Source organism: Xenopus laevis, chromosome 2S (assembly GCF_017654675.1).
Source record: "Xenopus laevis strain J_2021 chromosome 2S, Xenopus_laevis_v10.1, whole genome shotgun sequence".
Taxonomy (NCBI): Eukaryota; Metazoa; Chordata; class Amphibia; order Anura; family Pipidae; genus Xenopus; species Xenopus laevis.
Genome location: NC_054374.1, coordinates 5,257,116 through 5,278,700, shown reverse-complemented (window position 1 = coordinate 5,278,700; position 21,585 = coordinate 5,257,116). Strand labels below are relative to the sequence as shown.

At 41.8% G+C, this 21,585-nt stretch overlaps 1 protein-coding gene across 3 annotated transcripts in view; it reads left to right on the top strand.

Annotated features, from left to right (window-relative positions):
- git1.S (G protein-coupled receptor kinase interacting ArfGAP 1 S homeolog) overlaps window positions 1–21,585 on the top strand; it is a 69,560-nt gene that overhangs the window by 22,348 nt on the left and 25,627 nt on the right. For 2 of the 3 annotated variants that reach the window (XM_041583321.1, XM_041583320.1), the window contains exons 6-11: window positions 1,394–1,524; window positions 3,004–3,098; window positions 5,618–5,660; window positions 10,839–10,865; window positions 16,143–16,191; window positions 17,851–17,923. In XM_041583321.1, coding sequence (XP_041439255.1) covers window positions 1,394–1,524; window positions 3,004–3,098; window positions 5,618–5,660; window positions 10,839–10,865; window positions 16,143–16,191; window positions 17,851–17,923 — 418 coding nt within the window. The remainder of the gene's footprint in view (window positions 1–1,393; window positions 1,525–3,003; window positions 3,099–5,617; window positions 5,661–10,838; window positions 10,866–16,142; window positions 16,192–17,850; window positions 17,924–21,585) is intronic. The other variant, XM_018248788.2, reaches the window with a different exon arrangement.

Below are 21,585 nucleotides of genomic sequence, written 5' to 3'. Positions count from 1 at the left end.
CTACCTTTGCTCTGCAGTTTAGCCTGGCTTATCTTTCTCATAAACTCCCGTCCTGGATCTGGCCTGTGGCTTTTAAAGAGAGAGAATTATAGATTTTTCCCTGACTGTAACTGTCTGCCCTGAAGTTCTGTCATTAAATATGGTGAGAGTACTAATATTAGCAGCAAGGAATCTGCCCTGTAAGAACAGCTTCTAGGAAGCCATTCAGTTCATCATATAAATTACCCTTTCCCCCTTCATTAAAAATTCATTTTTAATATATTGTTCTCTTTTTGTTTTGTTTTTTTAAAACATCCATTGTTTTAGCTAACCCAATTCCATTCTTCTACTTTAATTAATTAAGACTAGTAAAGGTGTGGTAAATGGCGCCCTAGGGCCCACGATCGGATTAGCCCGATATCGCCCACCTCAATCTGGGCATATCGGGGAGAGATCCGCTCATTTGCAGATATCGCCAAACGTGCGGATCTCCCTGTGTATGGCCACCTTAGACTTAAGCTGGCCATAGACGCAAAGATCCGATCGTACGAATCATCGAACGACTGGACTTCCCCATCTCCCGACCTGCCACTAACCATTCGGATCAAATAAAGTAGTAAAAGAACAGATCAGCCGATGTTCTGCCCCTGACGGCAATCGTACGAAATTTATGTCCGACAAAGCTGGTCTCCCACTGCAATACACGCAGAGATATTATCGGCAGCCGACGGAAATCTTTTAACCTGTCCGATCGACCAAACGACCGATCTCCGTGGGACGAAAAATGTCGGGACTCTCCACACAACGGTCCGAAAATCGTACGAATCGAGGATTGGTACGATCGGATCTTTGCGTCTATGGCCAGCTTTAGTCCTTTGACAAAACATGACATCACTGATGACCTCACCAAGCATAATTTATTATAGGGATGCACCGAATCCAGGATTCGGACAGGATTCAGCCTTTTTCAGCAGGATTCGGCTGAATCCTTCTGCCCGGCCGAACTGAATACGAATCCTAATTTGCATATGCAAATTAAGGGCGGGAGGGAAATCACGTGACTTTTTGTCACAAAACAAGGAAGTAAAAAATGTTTTCCCTTTCCCACCCCTAATTTGCATAGGCATATGCAAATTCAGATTCGATTCAGTATTCGGCCGAATCTTTCGCAAAATAGTGGATTCGGTGCATCCCTAATTTATAAGGATATGATTTCAAGCATATTCATTGCTCTGTATACCTGTATTATAGCAGTTTTACACCTGTGTTTGGAGCATATGCATTATTATGGATGCTATGCAGTATATTTGCTCTTGGGGATCCAGGATTGCTTTCACTGCCCTTATTCGTATAACTTTGAAGAACCTGTAAGTATCAGATAATGAAGTGTTAGTAACCCTGACTCTAACCACAGGACAAAGGAACGACGCCATTGCACGTAGCAGCAAAAGCCGGACAGATCTTGCAGGCAGAGCTCTTAGTGGTGTATGGAGCAGACCCTGGGGCACCTGATGTGAATGGCAGGACACCCATTGATTATGGCAGGTGAGGTGATTGGGTGGGGCCCCACCAATGGTGGATAATATACAAATAAGGGGATGTAATACAACATTTTTACAATACTTTTCATAGTATCATTTTGCTCACTGTACAGTTCTTTACACTTTTTTTAAAACAGATTTTATGTGCACACAAAACAGTTGCTGGATTATTTTCCCTTAAAGGAGAAACAACCCCTTTACCAAAAACCCCTAGCCCCCACCCCACATAGACTCTCCTCCCCCCCAGTTAGCTCCCCCCCCCCAGGGAAATGCCCCTAACTTTTTACATACCCCTCGGTGCAGATTCAGGGATTGGAGTTCAGGGCAGCCATCTTCCGGGTATTCTTCTGGGCCTTTGCCAATTTCCATCCATTTCGGCGTATGCGCAGTTGTCGCAAACAGGAATTTCTACAACTGCGAATACGCCACTTCACCGTTCTCCGTCTCAGATTGCCGAAAAACCCGGAAGATGGCTGCCATGAACTCCGATGCTGTGACTCTGCGCCGAGGGGTTTCTCACTGCTGGAAATGTGCGACACTAACATAACACACACAACTTTGATCTCTTGTATACACAGCCTTCCACTGGTTTGTTATGTGGTCATTGAATGCATATTTGTCATTTATAAAGGTAATGGCACAGTGAGATCTGTAGCTGGCTAGTGACAGGAATCATATGGCTGGAAAACATTACCCTGCACTATATGGAAGCTCCCTGACTGGGACAAATGGAGCAGTGACTATTGTTCCATGAGAATCAGCCAAAGTCCTTTCCATTAAATAATATTGCTTCTGGTAACAAGGGAGCAGGATTGTTTTTGGATAGAGGGGGTGGACCAATAGTCCTCATGTGCCATTTGCCCAAGTCGCTTGCATTGATCCACTTGCTCCACCTGCCTTCCCTCTAGGATGAGTGGAAATCCAGGGAATACGGTTCAATTTTCCTGTGTAAAAGGGTTGAATGTGAAGCTGCACCCTTGATGCATTTACTGGAACCAAATCATATACAATAGCCAGAAGCCGGGGATAATGCCTCGGCCATCTTGGAGGCACAATTCATACTCTTGACACCAGAAGCTACTAGGATTTGCCCAACGTTAAACAATCCTGCCAGGATATTCAGCGTTACATTCAGAGCACTACATAACATGACAATGGTACTGTATTCAGCCATATTGTTCATCTACAAATGAAAGTAACGATAGACTATGGTTGAGTCATGCTACAAATCCGAGAACAAAAAAAAAAATATTGACACACTGTATTAAATGCAGCAGACGTTTTGGCAGAAAAAAAGCATATGCTCATTCTGTAAGCGACGCTCTTTTTAAGGAAGCTGCATCTCCTAGTGGTTGGTCCTCCAGGTTCAGCAATGCATTGAATTCCAGCACCGAGTTAAGTACACTAACAGGTTGAAGGAGCAAATGTCTTGTGTACGTGTGCCCCTATAATTTGGTTAATTATATATCGTCACCTTTTACAGGCAGGCTGGTCACCATGATCTGGCGGACCGATTGGTGGAGTGTCAGTATGAACTGACAGATAGGTTAGCCTTTTACCTGTGTGGACGCAAACCAGGTGAGTGCGGAGTCTGGTGGCACATATAGTCATACAGTAACTATCACACATTTTCTTGGTTACATCCCTTTATTAAATAGGTAGGCATAAATTGCTTTTGTCATGTAGCACAGGTTGTTGCACTTGATTGTTCATGCTCTTTCCACTGTTGTAAACAGGCAAAAGGAGGAACATATGTCCAGGTCTAGTAACCAATAGCAATCAATCGGAAGTTTGGTTGCTGTGGGATACTGGATCAGTACCTTGCAACTTTACGGTCTCCAGCTTCCCTCAATTTGGCACCCTCTACCTGCCATATTAAATGTCTTAAACTCAGTATTTAATGCAGTGCACTCAAAATTGCACCCTCCCCTGGTGATATCTGTGTTGCTGTTACAGCAGTTTGCTAATGTCTTGTGTTTTGCACAAGGGACTTATTTTGAGCCTTCATTTCTCAGTTGGTGGAGGAACACCTGATCCGTTTGTCATAATGGAATACATGTGGTACTGCTACAACTGGGTGCGCCCCGTGTGCCACAGACCTAAGCTTCTGGCTAATGCCTCAGATTCTGCAGAGTAAAAACGTTTTCTTGTTTCCGTTTAGGGCCAACATGTAGTTGTCCTTTTAAACTGAAAACAAAGCAAACGGTTCTTCAGTATAAAAAGCTTCTTGCTGTATTTGGATGCCAGTTGCAGCCTGGTGCTGAGCGAGTAGAACCGCAGTGATGAGCAGGTGGTGCCACAGATGAGCTCAGCAAACTTCCCAAATCGAGTGCTTAGTCCTGGGAAATTGCAATGGCTGCACAATGTGTTCTACTGAGCCTGTAAATCCTCATTATACATCTGCTCTTGTTTCAGCCGAAATGGCAACCAGTAAATAGTGCGGGTATGTCTGTCCAGTCTGGCCATGCCTTCTCTGAATGTACAGGCCATGCCCAGCCTTCAGACAGTGTTGAACAACATCTCCCAGGGGATGGATCAACATTTCATTACATGCACGTTAAGAGCCCAGTTTACGGACATTCAAAATATCGTTTTCAAAATGTCGTTGCTTAGAAAAGAGTTTGTCTTTTTTCCCAAAGCTGATGCACACTAGGATTCATCTTAAGAAAGACAACTTATTTATTTGATCAACGTTTCGGTCCTTGATCAAGATAGCAGCAACCAAGATTGTGAGTTTTTCTCTAAAATAATAGCCAAAAAATATATTAAAAAATGTAAGCCATTTATTAGGGCAAACAAGTGAGGCCTAAATTTTCTCCCCTTCGATTTTTCCTTTTTCTTGTGATTAGACAATAATATACAGCAGTGCTAATATTGGCAATTTGCATCAATTTTTCTTTAGGGTAGGACTACATGGACGTTTTCGGCGCGACAAAATGCCTGCACAAGATCGCATGCAACGGAAATAAGGTAAGTAATGGAAATGTCGCATGGTGTTGCAGCGTTTATCCGAAGCTGCACGCTGCGTCTGCACCCGACAGCCGGATCAACGCTGCGACACCATACAACAATGCATTCACTTATCTTATTTCCATCGCGTGCGATCTGACGCAGGCAGTTTGTTGCAGCACGTCGGATTGCGCCAAAAACGTCCATGTCGTCCTACCCTTATGTTCAGACCTTTATCAAGATTTATTAACAAATTAGTGAAAGCATTTTATAGACTCACCCACCAAACACCCACCACCAAAGCACGCCCATATTTCAGGTGTGGGAATTAATCAATTAGTGAACATCAAAGCAACAGGTGTATTAAAGACAAAATACATAGTGCTACTGTATATACTGTAGTTTTACTCAGTGTATATATTACTAAATATTATTACTATTAAGATTATATAAAACACATAAATGGGGTAAAAGAAAAGTGTTCATTTAATTCATGAGGGGCCACAGTGTCCAACGTTTTAATCCAATAGACTTCTTTCTGTAATAACATACAATCCCAAATCCCCTCCTCTACTTGGTTCTGGGACCAAATCAATACCCATAAATTTCAAAGTAGGGAGTCTGTGTCCCTTCATTAAAAAATGCTTGGTTAGGGGTATATCTGATTTTCCAGTTCCAAAAGCCCGTTTGATTGAGGATCTATGATTAGCCATCCTTTGCTCTCAGGATTTGAAAAATAGCAAAAAAAAAAAAGATTTATTTAAACAGAAAATACATGAAGAATACACAACGTTTCGGTCCTGTACAGGGACATTCATCAGGAGAATGTACACAACACATATTTCTTGTGTAATAAATAGTGTGCTAAGTGAGCCTTTTCCATGTCAGGTTATTATAAGACAATGTATTCTGCCACTAAAAAAATCGAAACTGAAGTTTACAATATCTTCTGTGCTTCTTTATGGGTCTATTAATCATCTGGCTTTTGCTACGTTGTATCATGAGTGAGAACCAGCAACTTAAATGTATAACTTATTGGAAAGTAGGTTGCAGTTCTGCTTTAATGGAAAGCTCTCTCTCTCTATCTTTTTCTGTGGGTTTTGCTGCGTTAAACAGGCCTTTACCCTATATTTTTGTTCTCTTTCCAGATCATAAAAATGGCCATTACATTATCCCCCAGATGGCTGACAGGTAGGTGAATATATGAGTATGTTGTCCTTATGGGTATAAAGGCATCTACGCAGTCGCTTTCTCTCTGTGCATGATACGTCTGATTTAGTCACACTAAATATGCTGTCGAAGTGACTCCAAAGCAGGGGTACCCAACCGCCGGGCCGTGGCCAATTACCGGGCATCGGACAGTCTTGAACTGGCCCGCTGAGCCTAGCGATCAATTAACGTCATGCGCCCGAATTGGACGCCGACCCCCAAAATTTGGCTCTACACCGGTCCCCGGGCCAAAAAAGGTTGGGGACCGCTGTAAGGGATTATACAGCAGCTCATATGCCCAGGAAGAGGGTCTGCCAAGCAGTGTTCTAGTATGTTATTGTATTTCTTTCCAATTGTCAATTTAAGCCTTTGCTAAGAAGCTGTTATGATATTTTGGGCATAACTGGCATGTGAACCGCATCATGTCTTTTGTCAAGCAGAGAGATCGGATTTACGGTGCAGGTTTGGGAGAGACTCTCCGGCTCCTCTGTTAGTGGCCGCAGTGTCCAGAAAGTGACAATGATACGGCTGAATCCTGTTTATAGTCAGCGACTGGAATCCCTTATACCCGTCACTTGGGGAGCTCTGTGCTGCACAGTAACATAACGTTACTAGGTGGGGGAGGGCCCTGGTGCGGGCCATGCAGCCGGGGCCCCCCCTACCCCCTTCATGTTGATTTTCTTTGCGGCTACAGTGGGGTGCGATCTGCCAGGGGCCCTGTGGGGGTGCGGGCCCTGGTCCAATTGCACCCTCTGCTCCCCTGGTAGTTACGCCACTGGTGCTGCAGACAGGGTGGCACATGCCGGTGATACAATGCCTGCCCTTGCGGATATTGAACCCAAGAAATATAAAACTGGGCACAACATCACAATGAAACATTTGCAGTGCACAGTTGAAATCATTTGAACTGGCATTTTTATATCTGTATACAGAGTTTACAATGGATGGAGGGCACATCGAATTAGTAAATATTCTAGATAATAGTATAAGAGGTGCAGAGACCATTGGTTACCCCTACACAAGGTAACACAATACTATGCAATTTATATATACAGTAGGTTCGCACACTCAAAAAATGCAATTTAAGAGACAAGAGTGGTGTATATAAAAGATAATGCTTTACTCTTATGCAAAAATTCTCAAACAGTACAATAGTAAATTTGCATATATTATACATTACATCAACTAGCAATACATATCAAATATACCACCCATTGGTTAAACAAGACAAAAAGAAACACCAACAAGGAGCGGATACACCTACCAAAGGAATGAGAATAGCTCTTTGTCAAGGGGATTCTGATGTTTGTCAATCAGTAGAATTCGAATGCAGGACAAATCCACAGCAGTATTCTTAACTGCAAAAACTTTTATTGGGAATGCAACATTCTGATGTTTGCCAAGTTTAATGGAGGTATAAATTAGGGATGCACCAAATCCAGTATTCGGTTCGGGATTCGGCCTTTTTCAGCTGGATTCGGATTTGGCCGAATCCTTCTTCCCGGCCGAACTGAATCCTAATTTGCAAATTAGGAATGGGGAGGGAAATCAGACGACTTTTTGTCATAAAACAAGGAAGAAAAAATGTTTTCCCCTTCCCACCCCTAATTTGCAGGTGCAAATTAGGGTTCGGATTCGGTTCGGCCGAATACTTAGTGAAGGATTCAGGGGTTCGGCCGAATCCAAAATAGTGGATTTGGTGCATCCCTAGTATAAATACTCCGTTTAATCACTGACAAGGGCTCTCCATTCGCGCGCTTCCTACACTTCCGGGTGTTTGACGCCACTTCCGCCTACGCCACTTCCGCAGACTTCATGACGTGGCTCTATGTATTCACGGGGAGAGAGTATGTAATTTATATATACTACTGAAACAGCGGGAATTAAAATGGATCTATAAATGACATACTCTCTCCCCTAATGGACTAAATGAGGACAGGGAATTGTCACTGTTCTTTTGAAAAATATTCTTTTCCTCTTAAAATTCCCCTCCTTGGGCCAAAGACCTCAGCTTGTGTGTTGTAATGAGTATATACCCATTTTTCTGATGTTTTTAATATATGTTATGTCTTAATAAAGTCTTTGCGATTTTAAAGTTTTATTTGTCTTCGTGGGTTTTTTTTTCCAATGTATACTAACGGAATTTTTTTTTTTACATTTTTTTGATGTTACTGGTCCTTTAAGTCGTGGCACAAGAATATCTGTGCCATCTCTTTATGCCATGTCTGTGCAGTTACTTTTCTGAGCCAATGATCTACTGTATGTAGATCTCCCCCTTGTGGTTAATGTGCAGAATACTTTTTTTTTTGCTAGGTTTGCTGATTAGTGTTCTATTTCTAATGTTATTTCTAGCGATTTTCTATTTATAATGTTCTTTGTTTGTTTTTTTTAAATTAAACTTTGAATGTTGATATGATATCACATTGACTTTATTTTGCATTTTATAATCTTAAGAGCTGAGAAGCAACATCTGTTGTTAATTTCCATTCATCAGCTGATGGCAGGCCAGGTTGGAGCTCCATCTCTGGTTTTTCTGATCCGTTATTTGCTCCCAGTGATCTGCAGTGTCGGTGATCTGTTGTCGGAGACGTCTCTTTATAGACAAACAAACACGTTTTATCATATTATGTGGCTTTTTAAATGCAAGAATGTATGTTTTCTGCATACGATATATGCTATGATAATTACTGTAAATCTATTACTGTACTGTACGGATATGGGACCTATTATCCAGAATGTTCCATATCTTCAAAAAAATGATTTAGGGTAGAACTACATGGGCGATTTAGGTCCGATCCAACGCTACGCGATGAGTCAAGTATGATGCACGGGAAAAAAGGTAAGTTGTAGGAATGCATCCGGCAGTCGTGTCGTTTCGGATGAACGATGCGACTTCATCCGACATTTCTATTTCTTACCTTATTTCCAGCGCATCCGACTTGACGCCAGCGTTTCATCGCGTGGCGTCGGATCGGACCTAAATTGCCCGTGTAGTTCTACCCTAAAAAAGTAATTATACCCATGCCTCCAATAAGGATTAATTACATCTTAGTTGGGATCACGTGCATGGTACTGTTTTATTATTACACAGAAAAAGGAAATCGTTTTTTAAAATTAGAATTATTTACTTGTAATCGAGTCTTCAAAAGATGACCTGTAATTCGGAGCTTATTGGATAATGGGTTTCTGGAAAACGGATCCCACACCTGTATCTTATTATTACATCATAGATTTGAAACTTTGAAAACTTGCCCACTTAGAGAGATGGTGATTAATATCAGAACCGCCTCTGGCCCAAGTGGTTTTATCGGCGCATGGAAATGTCCCACTTGTCCACTTGACAAAGCAACTGATATGAACGGCACAAAGATATTGTATTCATGAAGGAATCATACAATTGGCATGTGTAGCTGTAGTCGCCCATTTGACTTCAGATGTCAAACAATGGAATCCCACAATAAAGTGTTTATGTTGTTCTGTCTGTTCTAGGCCTTAGGTATAAGAGTTGCATTTCTTCTCTTTAAACAATTCATATTGACAGTCCCACAAAATGCCGTTCTACCTTTTTTTGCCCACTAATTTACCTTCTGTCAGATCTGCCTTTATTATTGAACCTCCCAATCATTTAGTCATTGCGGTCTCCTACAATCACCACCTTCTCTCACTTGCCCTCCACTCGTTCATCAGTCTCTACATCTTTCCCCCAGTTCTACCAGCCTGTGCCACCCCACCACCCAGTTCATCCGTGTAACGCTTGACATATATCGGATATGAGCTGCTGATTCAGTCCCATCAGACCTAGTTGTCCGCTTATATGCAGAGTCGGCAGCTTATTGGCCCATGTGTGGGGCCCTCCGAAGGGCTTCCCCGAAATTCAGCCAGATGTCAATCGGGAAGGGTAAAAAATCCTTTTGGATCGCAGCCACATCTGTTCTTTGATGCAGTTCGGCGATCCGACCGCCAGTGTGGCCTCCATTCTGATCCGATTGTTTGATCGCGGCCACATCTGTTCATTGATACAGTCCTGCTATCCGACCTCCCGTATTTGCCTTTGTTCTGAACCGATCATTGGGCCTAGGGCCCACGTCGGATCAGCCCAATATCGCCCACCTCAATGTGGGCATATCGTGGAGAGATCTGCTCGTTTGGTCACATCGTTTAACAAGCGCATCTCCCTGTGTATGGTTACCCAGTTGGCTGACATCTGCCTGTGAGTGTTGTAAGCAATGTAAATTCTGCAGAATAACAGGTGGAAAAGAGATCCCTTGTTCTCCAACCATGCGGTATATTTATTAAAGAGTGAAGTTCAAAATCACCACAATCCTTTAGAGTGAAATTCCTCCACACTCCATTCATTTCTATGGGATTTTGAAAGGCGTATTCATCAAAGGATGAACTTTCTCTTTCACCCATTGATAAATACTCTTTTAACAATCCCATAGAAACGAATGGAGAGTGGAGGAATTTCACTCTAGAGGACTGTGGTGATCTCTAACTTCACTCTTTGATAAATATACCCCCATGTCTTGCTCAATTCTTGCCTATCTCCCACCTTTTTTATTATGATCTGAAGCACTAGCACTGAGCAATCATTTGCTGTTATTAACCCTTTTAATTAAAGCCTATTAAAGTAAAGCCTCACAATTAACATGCGTATGCTCCTCCTTATTGAGCTTTGTGTGTGTGATGATACACGAGCTGGAAGATGTAAAGCTGGCCATAGATATCGAGATTTTTAAAAGATCAGATCCTCATCGTGAGACCACGATTATCTCGGAACGATCGTACGAATTGTCCATCAACTAAAAAGACCAATTTGGCAGGAAAACAAAGGGGAGCTGCTTGGCCCTGCAAACATAGATACATTGCACTGGGACCGACAAAGATTTTTTTAACCTGGCCGATCAATTTCCTGGCAAAAAATCGTAAGATGTACGTTCGTTTTGAATCCCACTAACCGCACGATAATTTCAAAGGATTGGTCGGACTTCGCTAAAATCGGTCGATCGGCAAGAGAAATCGTTGCGTCTATGTGGAGATTAACAGAACTCATGTGAAGTCATTCTGATCTTTCCCTGTTTAATGCTTTGTCAATGTGTGACCATTGCTGTTTAACTCTCGCTTTCTCTTCCTTTTCCTCCTTTGCTGCCCTGGATCTAGAAGTCGGCCTCGAGGTGCGCCTCAGAGGTACAGCTTCATACGTTCATTTGGGGGACGGCTGCATCAGTAGTTCTTGCTTTCAACCAGTTACTACTTCGTAAAGACTCACATTGTCTGACTGTCTGAGTCTAAAAAATGCAGGCGGTGCTGTATTCACAGGGGAAACATAAAGGGGGAATTCACAAAAGGGTGATACTGAGACAAAATAAAAGTGGAGATAAAAATGTCGGATTTCCCACCAAATTCTCCACTTTTGTGAATTACTCTTTTAGACACTTTTCAGATTTTGTCTTTTGAACAACATTTTAAAGACATTTTTCTGAATTTGTCTTCAGCTCTTACTAAACCTGTCAGTCAGCCAACAAATTGTTTTTTTTTTTCCAGAAAAATTATACATCATTTTTTTTCAGGCTAACCCGGGCTTTCTAAATCTGCCTACATGTTTGTGTAATTCCAATTCTGCAACCATTCTGTAAACGTCTTAAGGTGGCCATACATGGAGAGATCCGCTCGTTGGGCGATGTCGCCAAACGAGCGGATCTCCCTCCGATATGCCCACCTTGAGGTGGGCAATATCGGGCTGATCCGATCGTGGGCCCTAGGGTCCAACGATCGAATCCTAGCGAACGGGCGGTCGGATCGGGGGACCGCATCAACGAACAGATGCGGCCGCGATCCAACGGGATTTTTAGTCCCATCCGATCGAGAACTGGCCGACTTCTCGATCGGGGAAGCCCGTCGGGGGCCCCCATACACGGGCCAATAAGCTGCCGACTCGGTCTGTCGGCAGCTTTTATCGGCCCGTGTATGGCCACCTTTACATATGAAATTGTATAAAATACACTTTCTTTTTGTTTAATCAGCTTTTACACCTATAGGGTTTGACATAAACTTGTGCCCTGACTGTAAAATGCTGATCCCTATTAATATGATAATAATTCCCCAATGGGGCACCTACAAGAGGTGTAAAAAGAAGATTGGGTTAGAAGATTGGCTGGATCAAATCGGAGCACTTTTTGTCGGAAGAAAATGTCGTTTTTGCACCATTTTTATATCGTTTGAAAGACAAATTCATAAAAGTGACTTTCTTTCACTAAAATATGAAAAGTGGCGGTTGAGTTGGAATTTAGGCGGATTTCTGTTTGTGAATATGGAGAAAGTATTTTACACCAGTTTATCACCACTTTTACTCCAGAAATGGTCTCTCTCCACTTTTGTGAATTCCCCCCAAAGCCTTGCAAATGTGCAAAAACACATGGCACCCATTTTTGTACTTTGCACCATGTCCTGCTAAAACATAAATGTCAGTGAATCAAAATAGTAAAGAAGGGAGAACTCGAGCAGAATCTTTTATTCCAGGTTGTGGATACACGACGTTTCAGTGTAACCACAACCCAGAATAAAAGTTTTGCAGAGATTCTGCTGGAGTTCTCCCTCCTTTATTATTTTGATTTAGCGGCACAGTGGAGTTGTTGGCACAGAGCAACTTAATTGGAAGCAGAACATCGAATACAAAACGTAAATGTGAGAATTCTCTTATGCAAATCCATGTTTTAGCATTGCCTTTGACTCCATGTGCTTTGTTACTGCAGCCTTTCTGCCTAAAAGCTGATATTAACCATCTTAAAATGTACAGTATCTGCTAAAATGTATTTTGCAAAAATAAATGTCTAGAATGAGCGGATCTTTGCGTCTATAGCCACCTTTAGAGTCGGCGACCCCCCCTCCCGGGGACCTCCCCCTCCCGTTATTAGAAAAACAGTCACAAATAGAAAATAGAAATTGGAAAAAGTCTTTGTTTCTGGTGAATTGTCTGAAACTAACTCCAATGAAAAAAGTAGTTGAAGATGAACAACCCCTTTTAAGTGTCCATAATTTCCCCAGTAACACAAAGGGTTTAGAGATAATGAGCTCTGTATAAACGGCCTTTCCCTTCTTGCAGTCACTGTTTGTTATGAGGCTTAAAGGGTTGTTCATCTTTGAATTAACTTTTAGTATGATGTAGAGAGTGATATTCTGAGACTATTTGCAATTGGTTTTTATTTTTAGTTATTTAGCTTTTTATTCAGCAGCTCTACAGTTTGCAATTTCAGCCATCTGTTTGCTAGGGTCCATATTACCCTAGCAACCATGCATTTGAATAAGAGACTGTCCTATGAACAGGAGAGGCCCGAATAAAAAGTTAAGTAATAAAAGGGTCAATAACAATACATTTGTAGCTTTACAGGGCATTTGTTTTTAGAAGGGGTCAGTGACCCTATTTAAAATTTGGAAAGATTCAGAAGAAAAAGGCAAATAATTCAAAAATTATAAAAAGTAAAAAATGAAGACTAATTGAAAAGTTGCTTAGAATTAGCCATTTTATAACATGCTCACAAGTTAACTTAAAGGTGAACCAACCATTAAAGCTGATGGCAAAGAAAGTGTATCTTCCTCCTATGTGTTTTACACAGCCTAGAAGCATCCACAAATTCTACTGCCATCTTTCAATTGAATTAAATGGGAGGCTTAAGAGTACCAGCCCATTACGCTATCTGTCAGGCAGTGAATGGGAAAGTAGAAGAAGCAATTTACATTGTTTTCATCCAATAAGGGTCAGGGCACATGCTCCGATTCACGCGGAAACTTTGGGCGGCTTGGAAAACAAAGCGCTCTGAGTGCCGCCCCGTCGGCGATTTATATTCTAGCCGGCGGAAGGCAGTTTGGGGAGATTCGTCGCCCCAAAGAAGCGCAGATTTGTCGCCGGGCGACTAATCTCCCTGAATCTGACCGTGTGTCCTGACCCTTAAGAATATGCTTCCATAGACAGTACTGATGAGAGAAGTTTTAACTGTGGCTGCCAAACGGATTCACTTCCTTGTCCTCCCACAATTACTTTAAAACACAATGGAAATGGGATCCAATAGAAGATAACAAAGTACTTTCAATTTCACTGTTCTGCACTGGTCCCTGAAATGACGACGACTTCTAAATAAAGCAGAAAGTAGGTCACAACAGCCCCATCCACTGAACTCATGTTGCACATTTAGTTTATTCCATGTAAATATTGTGTTAATCCGCTTTTTTTTTTTTTTTTACTTTTAGGGCAGAGACACACTAGGAGATTCGGGGAGATTCAGTCGCCTGGCGACAAATCGCCTCTTCTTCGGGCGACTAATCTCCCCAAACTGCCTTATCCCGCTGACTAGAATGGAAATCGCCGGCGGGGTGGAAGTTGGATTGATTCTTTTTCCAAATTTGCCTCACGAGGAAACTTCGGAAAACAAAGCGTTCCGAGTGCCATCCCACTGGCAATTTACATTATAGCCGGCGGGAATACATTGCCGGGAAATTAGTCGCCTGCAGAAGAGGTGATTTGTTGCTGTGTGACTGAATCTCCCCCAATCTCCACGTGTGTCTCTGCCCTTACGGGCGCAGTGTAAGTCAAGTATTGTGCAATTATTTAGTGTCCCATTTACATGAATAGAAAATGAAGTTCCTGCATCGTTCCTAGAGAGCCCAATACAAACCCGGCTAATTTTTACAGAGTGGCTTGGCCTTTGTCTGTGTTGTGGGCCCAGCAACAAGCCAATGAACTCATCAGTTTGGGTAATCCCTGGTGCGACTGCCGAAAGATCAGATCAGAGCCTTTATTGGCCAATAATGTGCTTGTCCGGCTGTTGGGTCTTATCAAGAAGTTTAGTTCACAAATGCTTAGAGAATAAGTTTGCTGCAAATGTATTTATTAACCTCCGATTTTGTTTTGTTTTTTTCATTTAAAATACATGACCCCAATTCTCATTTTCAGTTACTCAGCTGGTGAGAGTATAGTCCATGCATCTACTACTCTTTTCTGTATAGTCCGTCCCCCAGTAGCTTTAGACAACAGCCGATGTTTTATGAAAAACCTCATTTCCCTTGATATTCCCATTGGCTGCTGTAATTTCAATGTAGAATAGTCCCAGTGCATTTAGTAGTATATGCCTTTCTCTTTAAGAACATTTTATTTGCTCATCACAGTATATTGTTCTTGTATCTTGTTTTAGAAGCTTAAATTCTCCCTATATACACAAGGGCCGACCAGCAAAGCTTGTGGCAGCCAATCAGGTCATTGCTATTATTAGTGACACTGCCCTATACCAGTAATGCAGTAACGTTGGTTGTTATTTATTAATTATTTATATAGAGTATTATGAAGTCATGGAAGGGGCGGGACACTCAGATACAAGTGTATAAAAAGCATCGTCTGGAGGCAGAACAGGGCAATATAATGGCGCATGCAGGGTTGGTCATGGGTGCAGGGTAAAGTTCAGCCCAAAAATTGTGTGGGTTTCTGGGCCAGCCTGTACATCATTATTCAGCAATGCTCCATTTTCAATTTCACAGTTATCTGGTTGCTAGGATCCAATTTACCCTAGCAACCAGGTAGTAAATTGAATGCGAGACTGGAATATGAATAGGAGAGGCCTGAATAGAAACATAAGTAATAAAAAGTAACCGTGATCATAAAAGTGTAGCTTCACAGAGCACTTGTTTTTTGGCAAATGGGGTCAGTGACCCCCCATGTTTAAGCTGGTAAAAGTCAGAAGAAAAAAAGAGACAATTAATTAAGCTTTATCAGAAAGGTCTATATAAATACACCAGTAACCCCTCAAAGTAATGTTGCTCTGAGTCCTCTGTCAAAAGAAACATCACATTTCTTTCCTTCTATTGTGTACTCATGGGCTTCTGTATCAGACTTCCTGTTTTCAGCTTAAACCTCCAGGGCTAGGGCTTGAGCATGCTCAGTTTGTTCCTCTTCCTCCCCCCCCCCTCCCTGCTGCAATCTGAGCCCAGAGCTATAAGGGAGCAGGGAGAGACTCAAGCAGGAAGTGATGTCATACTAAGCTAATATGGCAGCCGCCATCTTAAACAAACAGAGAGCTTCTAGAGCTTTTTACTCAGGTATGGTAAAACATTCTACAGAATAAATAAAGCATTCTAGCTTGCACTATTGTGGCTAATCTATTGGCAATAAAATGCCTCCGTAGCTTTCCTTCTCCTTTAAGAGTTCTGCTGTTGTGGGTGCAGAATTTTCACCCTCACTGTAACTGAGACAATCAATATAAAGGAATATTTTGTTGCTCAGGGTTCTGTGTCCTCAAATCTTCTCTTCTACTTTACTCTGAACTGTAAATATTTATTCCTATAAGTGATATGCCCCCCCCCCCCATCCTAAAATGTTCTATAGTATCAGCGTTGCTGTGGCCTTTGTACTGCAGGTGATTCAGGCTGATGGAATTGCTTTGTCTTCTTAATTCCTATTTCTCTTATTCCATGTGGCAGTTTGGACCTGTCGGAGCTTGCAAAGGCGGCTAAGAAAAAGCTACAAGCCGTAAGTATCTGTATATATAGGGTTTCTGGGGGATACGACAGTGAGGCCGTTGTTGTTGTTGTTGTGAGAATGGCAAGGCACAAATTAGTATAAAGCTTAAAATAACCCTTTTTATTTAGTCTGCTGCCTCCTTGGTTGGAACGAGTCCAGTCTCTTCTTTGTGTTCAATGTGTTGCAGCAACGCTTTTCATCCCAGCTCTATAGATCTTTCTGGGGAAGTCCCAGGCAGTCTTTTCACAGTGGGAGAATAGATATTATCTTTTTTTTTTTGCTGTGTTTAGTAGAAGGAGCCCACTCGGCTTACAAACACAATCCCTCCAAACCCAAAGGAGGTGGAGCTGGCCTGGTAACATGTATGGGGTTCACAGACGCACAATACCACTATACAAATACATGGGACAACTACTTGCTTCCAACAAATGCCAATACAACTCCCTCTAGTCAGTATTAAAGGAGATAGAAATGATCGCAGGCTTTATCTCATGGCAATAAGAAGCCTTCTAAATATAATCATAAATTCTTGTATTATTTCTGAAATAATCAAGTTACACTTCACTATCCCTCTCTCAGCAATATGTCTTTTAGGGATGCACCGAAATCCAGGATTCGGTTCGGGATTCTGCCTTTTTCAGCAGGATTCGGCCAAATCCTTGTGCCTGGCCGAACCGAATCCTAATTTGCATATGCAAATTAGGGGCGGGAGGGAAATTTTGTGACTTCTTTTCTGAAAACAAGGAAGTAAAAAATGTTTTCCCCTTCCCACCCCTAATTTGCATATGCAAATTAAGGTTTTAAGTCTTTTGCGAAGGATTCGGGGGTTCGGCCGAATCCAAAAAAGTGGATTCGGTGCATCCCTAATGTCTTTATTGTGCAGCTTTGTGTCACTTGGTTATTTTGAAAGGCTCTAGGACATTGTCTAGGAAAGGGAGCACATGCCAATGTATCTGCCCCGCAGTGGCGGAACTACCGGGGGAGCAGGGGGTGCGAGCGGGCCAGGGCCCTCCTGCAGCGCCGCAAGCCACTATAATCCCTAGTAAAATCGGCCATACGGAGGGGGGCGGGGCCCGGCTGTGTGTCACGCACCAGGGCCGCCCCCCTCTAGGAACGCTACAGCTGCCCCGACTATCAATCAGAATCTGACTCCGGCTCCTGAATGCAAGAGAGAGACAGATTACTGAAATATATATATTAAGGACGCACTGAATCCGGGATGCGGTTCGGCCTCTATCAGTAGGATTCGGCCCAAGCCTTCTGGCCGAACAGAATCCTAATTTGCATATGCAAATTGGGGGCGGGGAAAGGACATCACATGAGTTTTTGTCCTGTGTAACAGCACTATCATTGGTGCAAAACCGGTAACCTCTGTGTGTTGGCACATTTGAAAATGTAATTTTCCTAATTTAATTTCATAAATATATATATATATATATATATGGCATAGAAGCAGTTCCATCTTCTTAAGATATTATAATTTTCTTTGTTTATGGCCTTAAAATTTTCTCTATAATTCTATAATTATTTCATAGTCCTATTCTGTATTTTGTGCATTGGTGCTTATGGTTGAGATACAGAGATCTCCGCATGTAGAGATCCCATCTCTGGCACATTAGCGCCGCTACTCGCTGCCTCTCCGTAACTTGCCTTGCTCTCTATTTACAGCTCAGTAACCGGCTGTTTGAGGAGCTCGCCATGGATGTCTATGATGAAGTTGATAGAAGAGAAAGCGACGCAGGCAAGTGCAAATACCATGTTTGCTGGGAACTGTAGGGCTAAAATAGTAATTTTTATATTGATAACAGACATATTTAGTCCTAGTAAATTCTACTGTACATAGGATAAATGGTTGATTTTGTGGGTTACACCATTTATTAAAAAGTGCAAAATAATGGTGTGATTCACCTTTTCCACAATAGTTGCACCTGACAATACAGTGTTTGCACCATTAGTAAATGGCATGGAATTGCATTCAAGTTCTCAATGGGATTTTATCCCCGCTCAGTGGCACGTGTAGAGGCTCCTTCTTGTCGTAGGTCCCATTGTGCAAGGTCATTTAGGCTCAACTACATTGTACAGATATGGGACCTGTTATCCAGAATGCTTGGGACCTGGGGTTTTCAGGATAATGGATCTTTCCTTGAGGGTAAGGCCAGACGAGGAGATTCGGGGAGATTTTGTCGCCTGGCGACTTATCGCCACGTCTTTTGCGCGACTATCTCCCCGAACTGCCTCAGCGTCTTTTCCCCATAGGCTACAGCGCAAAATCGCCTGCGCTAAGGCGACAAAATCTCCCCGAATCTCCTCGTCTGGCCTTACCCTAATTAGGGTTTCCATATCTTAAGTCTACTAGAAAATCATGTAAACATTAAATAAAGCCAATAGGCTGGTTTTGCCTCCAATAAGGATTAATTTTATCTCAGTTGGGATCAAGTACAAGCGACTGTTTTATTATTACACAGAAAAAGGAAATCATTTTATCCAAATGATTTTTTTAAAATTGAGTCTATGGGAGACTGTCTTTCCGTAATGCTGAGCTTTCTGGATAACTGGTTTCCGGATAACGGATCCCATATCTGCATGCCTTTTTGCCATTCCCATTAGGTAAAAAACAGAATGATCAGGACCTGAACTTTTCTGGATAATGGATCTTTCTGTAGTTTGAATTTCCACACCTTAAATCTGCAAACATTAATTAAACCCACAATAAAGAGACAGGTAATGAAAGATTAGTGGAGCTCACCCTTGCTGTAACGTGTCGGCCAAAACTCCCGCGATAGTCCGGCAACTCCAGGCTGGAATCTGCAAACAGTCTCTGTGTATCGCCGATCAGCGCCGGCCCATTCTCCACAACAGGAATCGCTACACAATATCTTTGAAAAGCGGCTTTTATTTAGGTTCCATAAGTGATAACAGGCAGTGGGTAAGTGGTACAAACTAACGCGTTTCGTGCCTTTCCTATTGGCACTTCATAGTATATTAGACAATATAATAGTAAAACGTGCTAGTGCAATAGGATAATTGGATAAAAGAGTTGAAGAACTTGACTCCACTGCCCTCATCCTCAACTGTAGACGCCAATAAAACTGTATGAAATGAAGTTTCCATGTACCATTGATATTGGTTCGGCAGTTGGACGTGTGGGAAGGTTCATCAGCTCATGCACCAAATCTGTCAGAAGAAGTGAAAAGTACAGCCCAAACAAATAGAAAACCTGAAATGCAGCCATAACATGTATGGCCTATTGTATGTGAGTGTGTGGTGCCTTTAGAAGTGTGTCATAAGAACTTGTAAACTTACACCAGCAATATTCCAACATCTAGTGGAAAGCCCTCCTAGAAGAGGAGAGGCTGCTATAATGACAAAGCGAGAGGCAACATCTTAATAATCTCCTGGGTTTGTGAATGAGATGTTGGACAGGCAGGAGTCCAGATGCTTTTGGTAATATTTGTTTTCACTGTGTTAAATAGAAACCTATAATAAATGATCTGCATTATATAGTGTAATATAATGTATCCTCTATTGTACATAGAATACACATTGTTATTTAGGGCACTCTCTTCCTTTATATTATGCCATTGCCTGGAATGTTTGTGGCAAAACCTTGGTTCTTAAGTTTCAAATTTGTATAGTAGCAGAAACTACACCAGGGTTGTTCTTAGTGAGCACCATGGACTTTCTCTACCTTCTTCAGTAGGGTGTAAAGCTTAACGTTGACCAAAAAAAACTGTCTTTGTCATTCTTGCGCATGCATTTGCCCAGTGCCATTGAAGAAGCAAGGAAAGGAGGATGGGTCCATGGTGCCTACTAAAAAGTACCCTGGACAGGTGAAGTCTTCTCCTTTAAAAAAGTGACTGATGAAAGTTTAATGCCTCCTGCTATAGCCTTCATATGGCCAAGAGCAGAATGGTAACCCCAAGACGCATGTTTGTGTTCTAAAAGGAAAATTTTAGACTTGCTTTTAGTTTTTCATGCTTTTAATCCATCACCAAGTCCTGATCTAGTGGAATGTGTTATCAAACTGGTACAAGTGAGCTTTGGGAACAGAAATGGTGAATTATGGGAGGGAGACAAAGCCTATCAGAGATGATAAAATGGATATTTATAGGGAAGAAAAGTGTGTATGGTAACAAATGCATTTTATAGAAGCGAGGAAAGCCCTGCAATAGCATTAAGCATTCTATTTAAAGTTTACATTAAATACAATGGTATTTGAAGTGCTACAGGGTCAAACCTTATGAGAACTGCCTATATTTTAGCGGAGCTTTAGTGTGTTTCAGCTTAATCATGAGCCAGTTAACCACCCTGTATGTCTTCCAAGAATGGGAGGAAAGTGGAGAACCCCCGGAGTATAGCCTTCAAATGCCACACAGTGTTCGCCAATGATCCTATTCACTTCATTCAGGATTCATCGCCCCATATAGAAAGGTCTCCCCCCTAGTTTAGACCTAAAGAGCAGATCTACTTGGACTTTCCACGTGTGTCAATACTCCCCACAGATCCAACTGTAGGGTAAATATCCAGATCTTTTGTGTTTGAATGTGTGTGTGATTCATCCAACCATTGTTTTCACTGCTCAGAAGACCCCTGTGTCTGTGCAAACATGTATTTTTAGGGGTAATAAGTGGCTTTGTGCACTGGAATTCAACCATAATATCATTGGCTTTGAAGTCTTGTATGAATGGATTTGATGTCTGATCACACTTTGTACTGATATTTGCTTTACACAGATGGAAATGTACTTGTTTGTGTTGTTTTAAACCAATGGAAGCTTTTCATAGCTTATGCTTCTATGTCTGCGGTTGGTTGGCAATGCCTCTGCCTCACATTTCCTCTCCATCGTCACTTGAGCCGCTGTTTTTTGTTAAATATCATCAAGTCCCTTCCTTTAAAAAAAAAAAAAAAAAAATCATCAAATCCCTCTATCTTTGTCATTGCCAAAGTGCCCCAATATTTATCCCTGTCTCAAGGACACTGAGGTCTCTTTCTCTTGCCAACAATTGGGCAACCAACTCTTGCTTAATGTAGTGAGCACTCACTTGTGTGGAAGCACCTGCTTTAGGCAAATTTTATTTCCTTTAAGTGTTTCCCTTCATTCTTTGCATATCAATTTTAAGAAGAGGTTTTTTTTTTACTAACCATTTCTTATAATGATTTACTTACCGCACCCATACTATGAGGCGGCAAATAAGAGCAGAGCAGGCGCATTTTGTGGGAACTCTCTACAGACCCTCATAAGTAAAAAATTTATTTCTCATGATATTATTGTAGCCCATATTTAATTATTTTTTAATACAAATGACCATTGTACCGTCTTTTGTTTTTTTTAATCATGAGATCTATTTTCTATGTGAATACTGTAATAACACCAGAAAGATTTTAGTTTGGATCATAAAGTCC